Below are 18401 nucleotides of genomic sequence, written 5' to 3'. Positions count from 1 at the left end.
TGTTCTTTTCATGAAATCTCTATTGTCAAATATGCCTTCATCGCTCCATCTACGAATCCTAACAACTTATAAATGGAGGTCTTAATTTGTTAAAGAATTTTTGGGCTTCATCAGAAAATAAATTGGATAGCTTGTTTATGGATTAAAAAAAGACACCTGTGCCTGGCTATGCTCTATTTGTGAATGCATCAATAGCTAGTGTTCCATTTTTTTGTGGTTTATTTTATTATAAAACTCCATGATAATGCTAGTCCTCTTTTCACCGAATTTATATTAAATGTGAAAGATCCTGCATGTATAATTTTCTGTCGTGCATGATTATCTGATCTGGAAACTAAATTTCTTTTCTCACTCACAGTTTCTTTGAAATCATGTCCTCTTTTTCTCCTTTTTTCCCTGAAAAGTGATACTTGCAATTATCTGGAGTCTGATGGGTGAAGTTGTTTCCCGAGTTTCTTATAGCATGGCTCTCTTACAGGCTAGTGTAAAGAAGGAGAATGGGCAAACAGTTTTGGTGCCCCTTTTTCAAAGCCAAGAACATGTTGTTGGAGAGGTAAATCATTTTTTTATTATATTAGAAGGGTTTTAACCTTTCCTTATTTTTTTATGGTAGTATGGGTTGTGCTGGTAAATATCTAGTTGCTTCTATGGTAGAATTATTGGCTATTGGAATCTATACCTGATAAACTTGGCTATACTCCTGTTTAGGTTTGTATAGAACCCATTGCAGGAAAGAAAGTTGAGCACAATGGTGTAAAGATTGAGCTTCTCGGGCAAATAGGTATTGTTCTGTGATGATGTTACTTAGTAGAGCTTATCTGAAATTTTTGGAAATTCTTTGCATCAAATAGGTCCTGTATATTAATACATTAATAGAGGTTTTGATAAATCTCCCTTGTTTGGCCATTCCTTATTTTGAAACGTTTTTGCAAATTGAGATTGACTGTAAGTATGGATTTTGACCATAGGTTAAATGAACTGCATTTCCGTGTTCCAAAGGAGTAACGACCAGATAATGAAAAGATGTATTTGTCATTGTTTGGTGTCTCTTATCTATCTTTTTTTCCTTCAATAGTTATGATGCATTGTTAATTTTAGTGATCAGAATTTACAAAACCTAGAATATAAGCAAGATGTACACACATGATCACAAAGATACCCTGAGAAAACCCCCAACTTGGAGTTAAAAAATACCCAGCAACAAAGTTCACATCATACATTATTAATATCAGCAGTAGTACAATTACAAATTCGCTCTCCTAGGGCATAAGAAAAGGACCGACTTATCTGATTGCAAATACTGATCTGAACCTTTGATCACCACAGGAGCGGATTATAATGATGTAGCTTCACCCAACAAGACTCAGAACTGACGATTGTAGACCTTCAGTGATTGATTGACTGATTATTCAGGAGCAGATTAGATCACCGAACTTAGCAAAGGAATTCACTTGATTGAGTTAATTATGAAAGGCAACACAATGCCTTGTTACCAGCTACAAGCCTTGTGATCCTAGGTCGGCTCTTTTGTATTTTGCTGCCAAAGTACAAATATACATTTAGTGATCACAAGTTACAATTGCCTGGGGCACCCAACAAGCTCAATTAGGGCTCAGCCCAATTATATGGTATAAAATAAGTTCGATTTTGGGGCTCAACCCAATTACAAGAGGTGATCAAATCATCACAATATAATTTAAATTTAAATTACCAAAGGCAACATTAGAAATTTAATATGCTAGAATCCGGTCTTGCTAATTTCAACACTCCTTAGCTAGGGAGGATTTTAAGAGTTATATTGTGATCATCGCCATGACACTCTCATAGGGTGGGTGGGTGGAAGAGGTCTTTCTCTTCAGATCTTCTCCTAGAGAAGAATACAACACCACCTTGCATTGCCCACAGAGGGTGGAAGATAAAACTTATTGTATCGAGGAAGCTAAAGTTCCGTCCAGAGCTATGTCCTCCACAACTCCAAGCCTATCACCGAAGTACTCAAACTTCATTCGAGTAAGAGGCTTGGTGAGACGATCCACTATCTGCTCATCAGTTGAATGGCTAAATGAATACCACTGGTATAGGAATAGAACTAGCGACGAAGACTGTTGGCCAAATGGATAGGAATAGAACCAGTGACAAAGGCTATTGGCCGAATGGTTACAACTTCAATACTACTTCAAATGTTAATACATAGAGAGAAGATAAGATTATTGAAGACTTAAACTGGCAAGGTCTGATTTCTGATTCTTTGTAAAGAGAAAGTGCATACTCTTTACTTGTAAACTGACTCTCTAAGACTCTTAGACTCCAAAATGACTGATGCCCAATATGTTTCCACATGAGCTTATTTATAACTCCCTAGCAGGTAATAAGTTACAGGGAACCTGGTGATTGTGTAAGGCGGTATGTCCTTAAAGTAAAGACAGTGACGGCCATTTGCAAAAGAGATTCACACTAACTACCAGTACTATCACATGATGAGTTGTTTGCTGGTGACTGTAGTGGAGGAGTCAATTCTCCATGATCAAATACATCTTCCCATGTGAGTGGTCTCCACATTGCCAATAAAGTGAACCAGTGGCGAATATTCCAGTCATGTTGGTTGTCATCATATACCAAGTGTGGTGAAAAGTAAGATTCCCATCTTAATCATAGTTTAGTGATGACACAGACACACACCTCAAGATCGAGATGATGTTTTGGATTGACTTTATTAGGACCGACATAATTGAAGAATTCAATAACTTGCTCAGTGCGTGGGGCCGCACATGTGATCCGCCATGTGAAGAAGGGTCTTCAAATTACATCAAGATAAAACAGGTACTGATGGTCATTTTGCATCCAAAGAATAGTGAATTCCCCACTATCATCATTGGGATAATCTGGCTGTGTCAAGCTTCCCAAATTTATCTAAGTATCTATAGCATAATTTGCATAATATAAAACTTTTGATTAATGCCTTGAAGCAAGCATTGTCTTTGAGCAATATGGTGGAGAGAGGAGAAATAAACATTAAACTCCCTTTCTAAATGGAAACCATAGTATGGAGACTGAGAAGGGTTTACCATAAAAACTCCAAGAGCTTGCCGAATGAGATAATCTGCAACTATATTTTCTTTTCCTGGAATATGCTGGACTTCATAATTATATTGATTTAAATATGCTTGCCAGCGAACATACTTTCCTCTGCCATCTTTTCTACTGTGGTCCTTTTCTTTGAATGTGAGAAATCTGGTACAGTCTGTTCTGATGATGAATTTTGGTGAATGCATCTGTTTCAAAGAAAATTTCTTAAGACAACAAATTACACCATAAATTTCTTTGTTAGAAGAGATCCATTTTTTGATATCAGTAGGGGATACTCCACTAGTATATTCAGTGATGTATTTCTTGTTATCTTTAACAAAGCACAAATATCCTCCCTAGGCTACATCAGAAGAATCTATATACAGGATAAAATCTTGTGTGCTAGGCACAGTTAGTGTGGGGAGATTTTGGATTTTATATTGGATCTTCTAGACTGCTTCAGTATGAATAGTTGACCACTATGGTTTTCTTTTCGTCAATAGTTGCTGTAATGGCTCTCGATCAAAACCTGCATTTGGATACAAAATATTTACATAATTCAAAATCCCTAAGAATCCTTGCAGCTCCTTGGTATTTAATGGAGGCTGAAATTCAAGGATCTTATTTTTGATATGAGGTTGAACCTCAAATTGTCCACCCTTCAATCATTCCTAAAAATCTACAAGAGTTTGTGCACCACTGGATCTTTGGCAGGGACAAAACTATCCCAGAATCCAGACATAATTTATAAAAAATGTTCAGAATAGATCTATGCTCATCAATGTTTATACTAAAGACTAAAATATCATCTATGTAAACACGAAGAAAATCTTTACAGCCATTGAAGATTTTGTCCATTCTCTACTGGAAATATGAGGGTGCGTTCATCAAGCCAAATGGCATGACAGTCCATTCAAAATGTCCGAATGGACAACTAAATGCAGTCTTGTGTTGATCTTCTTTCTTGACGCGAATTTGATAAAAACTTGATTTACAATCAAATTGAGAGATCTTTGAATTAGCAACCTTTTGTAACAGATAAGATTTATCTGGTATTGGATAAGGGAATGGAATTGTTATATCATTTAATGGTTATAATTGATTACCATCCTTTTCTTTCCTCTCTTCTTTTCTGATTCTTTATTAACCATAAATGCATAACAATTAAAATCAGATTGAGAGTAAACAATATACTTCCCTTTCTTAAGTTCCTCGATTGCTTGTTGCATGTCATTGTAGTCATGTGCTAGAATGAGGATCTTTTTCCCCGTTTTCATTTTTGCTTGTGGCTTGATTTTTATTTCCATCTCTAGCATCTTTTTTTTTCTCAAAACTTTTGTGGGTCTTTAGAACAAACATTTTGCATGATCAAGCCTTTTAAATCTGTAAGAGGTTCAAAAGTTTGGACCATATTGACAGAGGGATGCTTTTTTGAAGCATAGACTAATCTGGGAGTGCTGATTTTTTCTCCTTGAAGAGTAAACATGATGCTCTTCATAGTACAGCCATAAGGTGTATATCTATCTATAAAATTTCCTCCAAGTAGTACATCTATCTATAAAATTTCCTCCAAGTAGTACATCTACGGGCATTTGTTGCATGGCAAAGAAGTCACATTTAAATTTCTTTCCTTCTATCTGCAAAGTTTGTTGATGACAATATTTGTCACAGCTAAACTGGTTACCTTGTACATCACAGGTAGTATATACAGTTTTTTCTTTTAACTATTTCCAATTATTAAGGACCTGTCTTTTGCAGAAAGAGAGAGAGGCTCCAGTATCAATCTGAGCATCATATTGCTTGCCATTAATTAGAATATTAATGTACGAGGAAAATTTTTCAGGTAACGAGATGTACTAAATATTGTGGTTCTAGTGTTGGAGTAGGGTCAGGTAATATAGTCATTACCATTCTTGCTGTACTAGGATCAGGAATATCAAAATTGACAATATCTTCATTTGCATATTCTTCCTGAATTTTAGAGGAGAATTCATCAAAACTTAGGCCAGAGTAAGAGGGTCCTTCATCTAAATCCCTAATTCTAACGCTAGATTTTTTACTAGAGATAAATTGGCTTAGGATTGGAGAGATCGTGGTATATGGTCAAGGCTTGTACAATAGGGTCTGGTTGTGGCTCAGACTTATAGAACTTCCTTTGCTTTTGTTCTATTATAACAAGATTGAACACAGGGGCTTGTTGACATACCTGTTCAGAAGGTTCTGTAGTTTGATACATATTGAAGTTTTGGAATTCTTCTGTGAGGCTGTCAAAATGTGGTTTCTTCTGGAGTGGTGATTGGTATGACATCTTTGGTGGTTGTTGATGTTGGAAAGAACGGGAAGAATAAGTAGGTTCATCTTCATCATCATCATACTGCCATTTATAATTTCTTCCTCCTTTGTTATTGTTATTGCACCAATCGTTGAATTGAACTTTTCCTCTTCTGGAATGATTCATGTAGACACTAGGTAGATCCTCATCATCTTCTTCTTCAAGCTGTTGTTCTGTTGCCTATAGGGTAGCAGCAAGATCTTCAAGAAGAGCATCATCTTCTTCAAAGACTTCTTTTGCATCTTCTACAATAGGTTCAAAAATGTTATCTTGCATATATAAGTCTTCTTCTTCATCTACAACGTCCCACCATGCTGTTGCGGTTGTATCAGAGTAGACGGCTTAAACAGCTTTGTTTTTGCAATGATAATTAGGGGCTTTATGCCCAAGCTTATTGCAAATATAGCAAATGATTTGATTGGATTGCAGACGAGGATAAGAACGTTTGTGAAGGAAACGGTTTTTAGGTGCATAAGATTTTCGGTGAGGAAAGGAGCGAGGCTGAAAGCAAAATTTTTAATGCTTTCTACATTGTTTTGTGGCTCTACGCTGAGTTTTAGTGAAAGGATTGCAACCAAAATTATCAAGGAATGTGGGTGCAATGCGCGCAATGCGCCGTGCTTAATGCTTAGTGAACTTTTGCTGTTATTTGCAGTTATCAGTGAACTGGAGGATTTGGTCTTTGGCAAACTGAATAAGGTAAAAAATGGGGCATTCTTTGAGAGTAAGGGCTCTAAGATCTAAATATTGCATGACCTTATTAGAGATGTATGTCAAACCTTCAAGATACTTTGTCTTTGCCATTGTGACCTGTTCTTCATTAGTTAATTGATACAACAATTTTCTAAAATGGTTTGAGCAAGCAAAGAAATCTTTTAGATTACAGCACTTCATCTAAAGAATAGCCTTGATTATCCTTTCATGTTGATTACTTAACTCAGGGCAGAATTCATTTACTAATTCATTCATCAAATAGTTAATAGGAATTAGTTGTACTTGTTGCTGTACAATTTGTCCTGTTTGATTTACAGCAGTCTGAATAGTAAATTTTTGATAGACTTTAGCATCCTTTTCAATAGCTGATTTACTGTTCCACCATGATCTAGCAATTCCTCATAAATAATTTACTGCAAATCTGCGTGTATTATCTTGGTCTGTTCCAGACAGGGTTCCTGTTATCAAAAAAGTGTTGATCCAACTTTCAATTTTTTGCTTTGGATCATCATCATTATCAATGTCTAGATACCAAGGCTATATGTTACAGCTTGTTCTCATCATCAGAAGACGATCTTTCCTAGAACGCTTCTTAGGGGCTTGTAGAGAGGTTGGTAGTACTAAAGCTGTCTGAGTAGACTGCTTTTCTTGATTGACTAACCAATCAAGAGATGTGGACAACTCTTGTAAAGAATAGTCTACATTAGAAAGACTTTTAATAAGAGAATCATGATTTTGTTTGTTATGCTCCACATGTGTAGTAATGGCTTGTAACTCATCAACATTTTTGTGTACATTATTCAGAAGCTGTTCTGTTTGTATCTTGATTTTGCTCAAGGACTCCTTTATTTCTACCTTTCCGGTATGATTTTCAACAACAATGTTACCTATTTTCTGTACATTAGTGTTAACTACAGTTAAGGACTGTTTAATAGAAATGACATCTGTACAAAGGTCATCTATATTTTGTTGCAGGTGATCACAAAATTTTGAAATGAAGTTCTTTTGCTTATGGTCAACAGAAGGTACCTTTTCTTCAGCATTTTTTGGCTGAAAGACATACTGAAACATTGATACTGTACCATGTTCATGTTTGAATTGCCCTTTTACAAGTGGCCATCTGCCATTCTGATAATATGTATTTTCCTGTCATTTGTACCATTTAAGGGTTTTTGCTCTAGGTAAGGGACTAATCATGTGTACAAAAGGATGATCCTTTTTAATCTTTTCCTTTCCCTTATTAGTTCTAGCTTGAACTGGTTCAAGAATTTGGGGACCAGTATTCAGAGGTGCTTCATCCTCAATTTCTACAAAAAGTTGAGCTTTCTTTCTGCTAGATGTACTTCCTTGAGAGCTAAAGGAGGAATGAGCATCAGAATATGGCGAGGTAGAAACAAATGGGTTCATTATAGTCGTGGACAAAGTTCTGGGCAATATATTTATTTGGTTATGAGATACATGGTGTACTTGTTTGGTTGCTTCTAACAATTTAGGTGCAACATTTTGTATCCAGTCAAGTCTCCATCCTGCAGGGATATTTATGGTATTTACATGACCCTTTTGAAGTTGGACTTCTCTATCTAAGGTTCTGGCATAGGGCAGGTTGTCTAATATAGCAAGATTGTTCATATTTGTCAGACTGTATAAGACTTGTATTTGGACAGAAGCATATTTGAAAGCACCAAACATATTCATTCCATATAATGAACTAAACACACCCCAACAATTTAAAGAACCATATTTGACTTCAGGGCTGGACTTATTCCTGGTTGCTACTGTCAGATTAGGATAATACAAGAAACACACAGAATTTTTTGTCATTCTTGACAGGCTAGACAACTGGCACGCATGGTTATAATTGAGTTGTCTTCTATCACATAGAGCTAAATAACATACAGGGTGTATGTTTTCAGGTATTAATGATCCTATAGTTACCTGTATAGCTCCAAAATGTAAAAAACTCATTTCCTGATGACTTCTGATATACTCAATTTCTTCAGGACGGAAGAGAGAGAACATTTTGGTTTGGAATGTCTGAGTAGGATCATATCCTAAAGTAAGCTCTACTATTCCCATGCGAGGAATCACAATCGGTCTGAAAGTAGACTTAGACAAAAAATTCTTTGACTTATTTGGGGTATAAGCACTCTTCTTATATACAGTGCTAGGCTTTAACTTAGGAGGTATATAGATACTTACTTGCCTAGACAGGGTCTTCTCATCTGTCTCTATGACTGAAACTTCTTCAATATTCAAGTCTCCGCTGGTAGGCTGTCTCTCAGGAGCTTCAAAGAATCCTTCCATATAAGCTTCATTAATCCTTTCGACACCATCTTGGACAATAGATCTGTGGAACTCGGCCATTTTCTTTTGCAAATGAGATATGGGATCGTCTAGGACACTCACAGAGGTTTTACGGGAAAGATAACATATACCAATAAACAGAATAGATAAAAGAGGTAATAAAATTTACTCAAATCCCAACACAGAGTGTAACCCTACAGAGATAAACTCTTCGCGCTTAGTCTTGAACAAAATGATAATGAGTCTAGAGATGTTTTGATCTGTCATGAAACACAGGATTGATAAACGTCTCTATATAGATTTGATTATTGCAGTGAATGACTGGGGCCTCCTAGGGTTGTCCAAACAACCCAGCAAGATGCTTGCATGGCTTCCCTTGAGGCCACACTTGATGCAATATGTTTTGCTTCAGTAGCACTTAATGCAATTGAGGACTGTTTCCTGCTGCCCCACAAAACCATGGCAGATCCCAAAGTGACATCCCTTGCCCAATCGAAGTTAGAATAACCTTTCCAGCTGATGATAGTATTAAGGGAGTATATTATACCATAGTCAACTGTACCACACAAATATCTCAAGATATGCTTGGTTGCAACAAGATGAACATGCTTCTGTATGTTCAAGAACTGGTTGAGGGCACTATCCACAACATTTTCCATGCTTTCTGGTTCATAACCTCATTAGCGCTAGAAGGTTTAGTCTCAGTGAGGTTTTACATCATTACAACATAGTTGGAGAACTTATGAGGTCTCCTACTTTCTTTGGAGATGCCTTTTTTGGCGGCAAACTTTTTGGCTTCTTGAGTGGTGTTTCTTACCCAAAGAGGTATTTTCTTGCTCATTATAAGGTCCCACAATCCATCAATGGGATCCATGGGCTCAATTCGATAATTATGACGTGAAGGTTTTAGGACTCCCTCTGAATCTCAACATTATGATCACTATCCAAATCTTGATTTTCATTGACCTCATTATCAGTTTCTATTAACGAACTTTTAGACTTCTTCAATGCAACATTCCCCTTAAAAGTAACATCTCTACATACCTCAATGTATTTCTGACCTGGAATGTTAATTTTGAAGGCTTTGGACGTCTCACTGTACCCTAAAAGGCTACAACCTCTATGAGCACTGACTCACTTGAAGCACCAACTGCCACACTTCGCCAACACTGACCTAGTGGAATCACCCACTCCATTTGCTTGTCTTTGTGAGCACCAACCCATTGCACACAAACAATTTTTCTACCTTGATAATGTTGCTTAATTGATGACAGATCTTTTCTTAGCCTCTTCAAACAATTATTTCACACTTTGTTTGCTTTGCTATATTCTTTTCTTTGAACTTATACACTTTACCTTCTTATTTCATAGTTTCTATTAATATATATATTTATAAAAGATAAGTTTATAAATATCTCAAATACTTTCCTCACACTTTCTTTAATTGATAAATATTATTGAAGATTATAGCTCCAATAGAGATCTTTATCTCTAGTTTGACGAAATGGAACTATATTTGTTATGACTGTTATGGTCATCTTCAGCTGAAAGAGACAGTTGTGGTATCATTTAAGTTAATATTAGATAAAAAGACATGTCATATGTCATGCGAAGAAGCATGCATATGGAAATGTGTCATATCCCCCTTTTAACATAGAATTTTAATAATAATTAGAGAATAAAATGTTATTAAATAAATAATGATAATAAAGTTATATTAAAGCTAATACTAAAATATAAAACTAGGAAATAATAATTATTTAACTATATTATTAATGAAATAATATTTAGTATGATATTTTAAATAATTAAAAAAATAATAAAATTTCAACGAGTAAATAAGGAAATAAAATTAGATACAAGAGATAATATTGTAGAAGTATGCTAATTTTCTAAATAAAATATAATAATAAATAATAATAAACACAAATGAGTAAGTAAATAAATAAATAAATAACATAGAATAATATAAAGTAACTAAGTCTAATGAAAAGTCAAGAGATGTTTAACAAATAGACTTGACTCCTTAAAGTTAAGATATTAATGGGAGGAGAGTTTATTTTAGAGAGGATAAAAAAAGGAGAAGAGAGGAGTTCAAAAAGGAAAAATGGAAGAGGAAAGTAATATGAAGAAAATCAGGGAGTGACTTTTTGATAAGGTGTCAATGATATTGAAAGGATGTGAACCTTCGAAAGGGTCATAATTATGAATAGTTGCGACTCTTCAAAAATATTGTGACTATAAAGTAGTGAGACTTTTCCAAAGAATTTTAGTTATGAAGTGTTATGACTTTTTGAAAGTATTATAACTAGGAAGTGTTGTGACTTTTCAAAGGATTTGTATTATGAAAAGGTGTGACTCTTGGAAAAGAAGAAGGTAAGAAAGGTATGTTTATGAACTATAGTTGTTTAATTATGTTTATAAATTTATTTATATTAATGAACCATATTTGTGGATAATATTGTTGACATTACAATAATGTTTGTTATTAGTGACACACTTATTCAGATTGTAAGTATCTACTGAGCGTATTGTACAGTTAACAGAGTTAACCAAGCATTTCAATCTCTACCAAGTTTTACAGTTGCTACTAAATCCAAGGGAACGTATTCAATTTGCGCCGAGCAGTTTTGACTATAATGGTGATCAACAATGTAAACTGAGCTTCATAAGGTTTACCAAGTTCCTCAGTGCAAATTGAGTTGTGCAGTGCTTACCGAGTTCGCAGTTACAGCGATGTGAATCTAGTGTTGATTGAGCCACTCAGTTTTAACCAAGTGATTTAGTTTATATCGAGCTCGTAGTGATAGCATTTGCAGAGCTATGCAATATGAATCAAGTGATTCAGTTTATATGCCGAGTTTCACAGTATTCACGGAGTCACCAGTGTAGACCAAGTTTAAGACTACTTGGAAGTGATCAGTATGGACCGAGCTTCTACGTCTACCGAATGCCTGACGATGCTGAGCATTGACTGTGGATGCCAAGTATCAGAACCTCACCGAGGTAGTCTTTAGAACCCGAGTTCGTGCGATTTGGGCCGACTTTGTGTATTTTGTGTAAACTTGTATTGTAGCTGATTTTGTTGATTTGTAAATTGGATTAGTATATATGTAATGTATTGTATCACATCCAAAAGATAGATATGAAGTAAGATATCAAGTAGAGAAGAGTAGAAGTGCGAAATACATGGCTACAACAGTATAAGGAGTAACAAAGATTTATCTATCACAGCAAGGTGATCATTACACTCAAAGGAATCTCATTAAGCAAACCAAGTTGCAGATTAGAGATCAGCCACTGTTTCATCCTAATAGTTGGGTTGGTTAAATCCATTTACAAGGTAGACTTAACAGTCTTTTGTAAATCTCTTTACCGAGTGCATACTTTATTGTATGTTTGTAAATCCTTTTGCAAGGTGGACCTAGCAGTCTTTATTGCTCCTAACAGGGCAGATCATCAGAAGTGATTATTGTAAGCTTTAACAGGCCAACTTTATACTGTAGTATTAAAGCTTGTGGGTATCATCCCCACCCCAGTTTTACTTTCTATTTGGAAGGTTTCTGGGTCACCAAATTGTGTGTCAAAGTGTTATGAATGTTTTGATGTTTTCAGTTATTCATGCATACAATTAGATCAGAACACACATGAAGGATTAATTTGTAAATAAGGATTAAGTTTTCTTAGTTGCTGATTCACCCCTCCCCTCTCAGTAACTTAGCCTATCATATATATTTCCAACAAATATTGTGTTAGCTTATGGGGTTAACACCATGGATATTAATGAGACTCGAAGCATGAAGCACGTGAGATATTAATAGCTACATTGTCCGCCATGGCCGAGAACTGATATCGAAGCATGGAGCATGGAGATATTAAGATCTCCATTGTCTGCCATGGCTGATAATCTATGTGCTAGAATATTCCGATGTTGTCAAACATATGCATATGTCGTTGGCCTTGGATAGAGGATGCCCATCCAAGAAGAATCTTAAAGGGTGCACTCTCGGGATGGCGATGAGGTAGCTATGAGCTAAGAAGCCTGATTTGGAAATGCCCTTAAGATTGGGGTTAACTTAGAAGATAGAATAATATAGTTAGTTCTATTATTATTGTGATTCTAACATTTATTTTGTAGTTATTACTTGTCCCTAACTAACCCTATTAGTGGGGACACTACAAAATGTGAAGTGTTAATGTGTGGAAATATGAAGGGTCCTATTTTGGGACTTAGAGATACATTTGTGTGAAAGATGAAGAGTCTTATGCAATCTATTTATGTATTGATTGGTATGTTGTAAATAAGTTAAGTGAAAGCCTTGTACTATGAACATTTTTCTTGATCAGTAAAAGAGATATTTTGCTGGTGTGGCTGGGCTTTTCCCTTCAAGTGAAAGGGTTTTCCCAGTATAAATGTTCTGTGTCCTTTGCGTATAGTTTATGCTATGTTATTGTTGTTCATCATTGATTTTTGAGCTTAAGTTTTAACATGGTATCAGAGCCGGGTTCATTAACAACAATAAAACCAATGGTTGTGTCAACAGTTAATTTTTAATGTTCTGGAACACTAGTTAATTATTATTATTGGTGGTCAGTTTTTTTCTCATGTCATATGGTTTGGACTTTATTTTAATTTTTATGATGCATGGACGATGAGATCATATTCTTTGTTTCAAGCTCATTGAGGATCTGTGTTATCAGATGGAAAAGTTAGGGCACCTGGAAAAGAGGCTATGCCAATTATATTTCATTATGCTCTTGTTTCTACCAATTTGTTGTACTGTTATGACATCTGTCAAGGGTATATTCAAACAAAGTATGCTTCTGCTGTCCATTGATCCATGCTTTAAATGTTTTATGAGTTATGTTTTATTGTAAATCCAAAAAATTTGAATTGCAACAATTCAAATTTGTCAACTCTAGAAGTGTCGAGGTGATGTAGAAAGGCAAGTGTATGGGGTATGCAGGAGGCGTCCAGATGGTGCCGATCTCATGGTTACTGCTTTTGTACAAGCCCTAAAAAGCGATCATCAATCTTCTGTTATGTTCGATCGTGTTTCAATTATAATGCTCTTGTGCCATGCTCTATGTAGTAGCAGTGTTGGGATTTTTTTCACCTCATTATCGACTATTTTTTCATTCATTAGGGCGGTCCATGTCATTCTGTGAGAAGCCCAAGAAGAATTTAATTCATATTACATTTAAAGATTTCTTTGTGATGATTTAATACCCGTAATTTCCATTTTTTATCTTTTATTTGATGTTCGTTTGTCTTCTTCCTATAATTGTCGAGAGTTTTTTTACCTGGGATAAAGGAATCGTCAAAGATTACTTTCATGCAGTTGGCAACGTCAGGTGCTAAGGATTAATTGCAACATCATGATATTCCTATCGTCTTATATGTATCTAGGAGTTAAGGTTTCTAGGCCTTGCTTTAGCATGAGACTAGCGATTCAGTCTAGAGTTTGCAAGGGTATGGGCTTTCTTGGTATGCTTGAGAAATAATGCTTTAGACACCATTTCCAAGATACCCCATCCAAGTTATCCCTCTTGGACTTTCTTGTTCGGCCGAATGTTCTTTATGGATCTGTGGTTTGGGGGCCTTCTCTCCTTAGTCTTGATTGGGCCTGGATTGAGTGAGTTCAGACACTGCTCTTACGATGCATTATTAGATTTCACATATTTACTCCTCACAGTATCATATTTGCTGAATTTGGTGCCCATCCCTTAAGTCTTGCAACTATTTTTGATTTGATTTGGTTTTTCCATTGTCTGCATGGTTTTGTGTATTCAGTCAACGACCGATATATATATATATATATATATATATATATATATATTTTTTTTTTTTTTTTCCTATTTGGCTTATTGTTCTTCCACAAGATTGGTAGTTCTGATACTAGCTCTTGTGTTCATTGCTGGTATGCACAGGCAGCTTCTCTGCTGAGCTCGATTGGGATTGATATTGATCGTCTCCCTCCTTATCAGTTTTCTTTGGATGCCCTTGCTCATCTCCTCCCTTCTAGACAAGAGTTAAATGAGCATGTTAGACTTGATATTTACAGACGTTATATTATTACTACCTGGACTAACCCACATGGTGGCTTACGTTCGAGGATGGCCTTTTATGCGGAGCACTTTCTAGAGATCAATGAGGGGATTATTGTATGCCCTAGTTACCTTTCTTGACGGTGGAGTCATGCCCTTCATATCTCTCTAGGATCTTTCAGAGTTGGTTCTCACTGTCTTTGTGCTTAGAGAGACCATCATATTGACAGAGGAGAGCAAATTTGTAAGATGTGTACTTTAGCTGAGGTTGAGACAAAGACACTTTACTTTTTGATGCCCTATCTTTTATGAGATCTGAGGGAGATTTTATTGTCTATTTTGAGACTGGTATTCTCTCTCTGCTTTCTTTAGTTATTATTACCAACGGTGTCTAGCGCTCTATCTTTAGGAGGCCACTCTGCTTCGTGATAGTACTTTACAGTGATTACTTCCTCACCGACATTGTTTTGATCAGCCTATCACCGCCTTTTTTGCACCAAAAGGCCGACTTGTTCTAGAGTTCAGTTCGCCATTCTAGATTTTTCAAACCTCGTAGGGATTTTCTATAGCAACGATGCTCCTCCATGGCTTCTCATCAGCCTATCACCGCCTTTTTTACACCAAAAGGCTAGCTTGTTCTACCAGTTCAGTTCGCCATTCTAGATCTGTCAGAACTTGCAGGGGTTTTCTACGCCAACGATGCTCCTCACCGACATTGTTTTGATCAGCCTATCACCGCCTTTTTTGCACCAAAAGGCCGGCTTGTTCTACCAGTTTAGTTTGCCATTCTAGATCTTATCTTATAAATTCAAGTATGGAGCCTCATATCTCATTTAGAATAAATTAGATTCATTTCCCAATTATGGGAGAATATAATAAATTAAAGGCGTAGAGAGATAACACCCTACATGCAGGGATTTCTGTGGTTATATGCATCAACTTGCTATATTTGTGCACACGTCTGAACTTGTTAGATTTGCATGGGAGATAGATGATGGTTCTAACGTAGATTCATGATACATGACAGTTGGCTATAATTCTTATTTGGTAATATAGGGATCCTAAGGATGGTTGAAGCTTAAGAAGCGGATTCGAGAAAATGATTAATGAGACATGCATGATGAAGCCGAATAGACAAAAGATAACAGTAGACTTGATTCTTGGACATTGAAATGAAGGAAAACAAACAATAATTTTTTAATAACAAACACAGTTAAATTTGAAATGCCGTAATAGATATGGATATTAGATGTGGACATGAACCTGGAGTATTTCATAGTGTTTGATCCATCCAAGCATGTACAAGACAAGACCAATGAACTAATTGTATGAAACGAGTCCTTGGCATATAGAAGATATGAAGGCCAAATTCATGGTGTCATTGGACACAACAACAACATTATAATCTATCAAGTCTTGCAACATTAATTTCATCATGCAAAGAGAACATGAAGAATTAGGATAAAGAGTTTGCCGATTGATATCCCATGAAATAATCCTTTCACCAGCTAAGGATGTCATAGTCACAATAATGAAGATATTTTCTTATCAAAATAATGAAGGAAACTCTAGTCAAATATTCTCAAAATCAACTATTCATATGTAGAAAGTGTGAAGGTGATATGGTACAAAGGATAGATAAGTATTTTTGTCCAACATTATTTCTATTTATTTTTGTGATCATTTTAGGTGAAATTAGTAAGAATATAAAATGTTGAAAATATAGAGTAAAAAATATATAGAAGATCTAATATATGTTCAAAATATATATTTATCTATATTTTGTTATAATAATATTTATTGTAACGTAGAATTATTCTTGTTTCTAATTTCAATACATATTTTAAGAACTATGTGCCCTGATTTTTTTCCTCTGAGAATTTTAGTGCAGGAAGAAGGCGATTAAGATTCAAAGGGAACCTAACATTTCATTAGAAGTAACCTTGAAAGAGGGAGCAAATAGTGGAAACATGTATTCTGAAGAGTAAAACATATATGATCTCCTTAAAAACAAGGCAAACCCTACTACATATCAAAGTGAAAAATGAAAAATATTCTACAAGGAAACTACAAGAATCATTCATGGAAGCGAAACTTCATTACATTCCCCAAGGTACGAATTGCATAGAATGGAATGATCGCTCATGAGAACTAAGTATCACTAACTAGAGTTATGATAATGAATAGAAGGTAACTATTGCAAGGTGACGATCTTATCAATACTTGACCTATCTCCTAAACACCAAAATGTGTTGGAGCAAGTGTCATCTTGGTTCTTCGGGCCGAATTTTGCCAGACACTTTGATAACCAACTTATCATGGTTCTTTGGGCTGGATATTGCCAAACACCATGAAAGTTGTTATGGTTTTTCGGGCCGGATATTGCCGGACGCCATAACTTAAATTTATTATAGACCACACTTAAGGTGGTATTTAAACTTATATTAAAGTTATAGTAGTTGCTTATTTTCCCTCCTTGCTAATAGGAAAAGTGTTGAGAAATTTAGTCTGATTGTGAATCGTAGCCAATTCTATATATTATATATGTGCGTGTTGATGGATTTATGTTGGTATCCTTAAATATGCCATTTTAGGATCATCATATTGAGATGATATCTCTTCGTATACTCAAGAACATAATGTGTTCTTTATCAATCCTTCCTAACTAAGAGGGAGTGTTATGTTTATAGTTATTGTCAGATTGATATAATCATAAGATTCATTATTGATAGTAAATTATCATTATATATATATATATAAATTTTTTATATATTATACATATGGTTATACTAACTAATGATGATTAATTATAGAGATGTCTCCTCTCATATTTATGAGTCCTCAAATCTGCGTTTGGAAAATATTGATAACAATAGTAATATAACTCAAAATAATGAGACTCGGACTCGACTTAGACTCAGCAAGGGTAACTCAACTCGTGACCTGGTTCAGACTTGGTAGTGACTTGGCAAAGTGATAAAACCCTTGAAATTTAGAGACTTTTTTGGATTTAAATTAATTCCATGCACCCATTATGGAATAAAGATTAAGGACACAATAACATCATAAAAATAGAAGGTAATTTGATCGTGTACATAACATCATAAAAATAGAAGGTAATTTGATCGCGTACATAACATACATTGATTACGTAACTACAATAACATTATGGAATAAAGATTAAGGACACAATAACATCATAAAAATAGAAGGTAATTTGATTGTGTACATAACATACATCGACTACGTAACTACAAAGGCAAAATAAAATAAAATTAGTCGAGTTAGCCAAGTCAGGCGAGTCAGCTCAGTTGATTCGCTGAGCTAGGGTCATGGGTCATTTTGACCTGACTGAGGTAACTTGACTCGCTGACTCGGACGACTCGCTTGACTCATGATCAGTTTCATTACTATGATATAACGACATTTACAGAAATGATCTTAAAATAACACCTATGTTGTTTGGTTCTTATGTAGTAATGCTTATGTTGTCCATTAATCAGTTCCTTATATTTGGCTTCAATGATGACCCGGAGGTTCAATCGGTCATAGGATACCCACAACCTTTGATCACATGTTGCTCCAAAATTGCGTAGGTTTCAGAACTTTGGCATTTGGGTGCAAAATTTTGGAGTTCACAATTACCAATAACAACATAAAGGTTGGATTCATTCTCTATCAATTCTGAAAGTTGCTCACGGTAGCCCGTGATGTGCCAAGATGCTCCACTGTCAGTAAAAGAAGTGTCACCATCTGTAGAAATGTTGCTTGGCAAGGCAGAAGTCAAGAGAAAGTCTTCATTATTTCTCTGATCTGAACCTTCATTCAGGTTTGCCTCCTGCTTCTTGGACTGAGATTGACACTTCTTTGCATAGTGACCAAACTTGCCACATCTGAAACATCAATTGCGAGACAGATCCTTTGGGTTCTTTCTTGA

At 35.5% G+C, this 18401-nt stretch overlaps 1 protein-coding gene across 1 annotated transcript in view; it reads left to right on the top strand.

Moving 5' to 3' along the window:
• Positions 1-18401, top strand: part of LOC149569408 (vacuolar protein sorting-associated protein 26A-like) — a 131992-nt gene that overhangs the window by 62197 nt on the left and 51394 nt on the right. Inside the window, exons 4-5 of the mRNA XM_089822125.1 lie at positions 479-553; positions 709-781. Of these exons, the coding sequence (XP_089678251.1) occupies positions 479-553; positions 709-781 (148 nt within the window). The remainder of the gene's footprint in view (positions 1-478; positions 554-708; positions 782-18401) is intronic.

Source organism: Cupressus sempervirens, chromosome 3, assembly GCF_028749045.1.
Source record: "Cupressus sempervirens isolate cs-2001-9-10 chromosome 3, ASM2874904v1, whole genome shotgun sequence".
Classification (NCBI taxonomy): domain Eukaryota; kingdom Viridiplantae; phylum Streptophyta; class Pinopsida; order Cupressales; family Cupressaceae; genus Cupressus; species Cupressus sempervirens.
The sequence above is the reverse complement of the archived record's forward strand: the minus strand, read 5'-3'. Positions and strand labels throughout refer to the sequence as shown.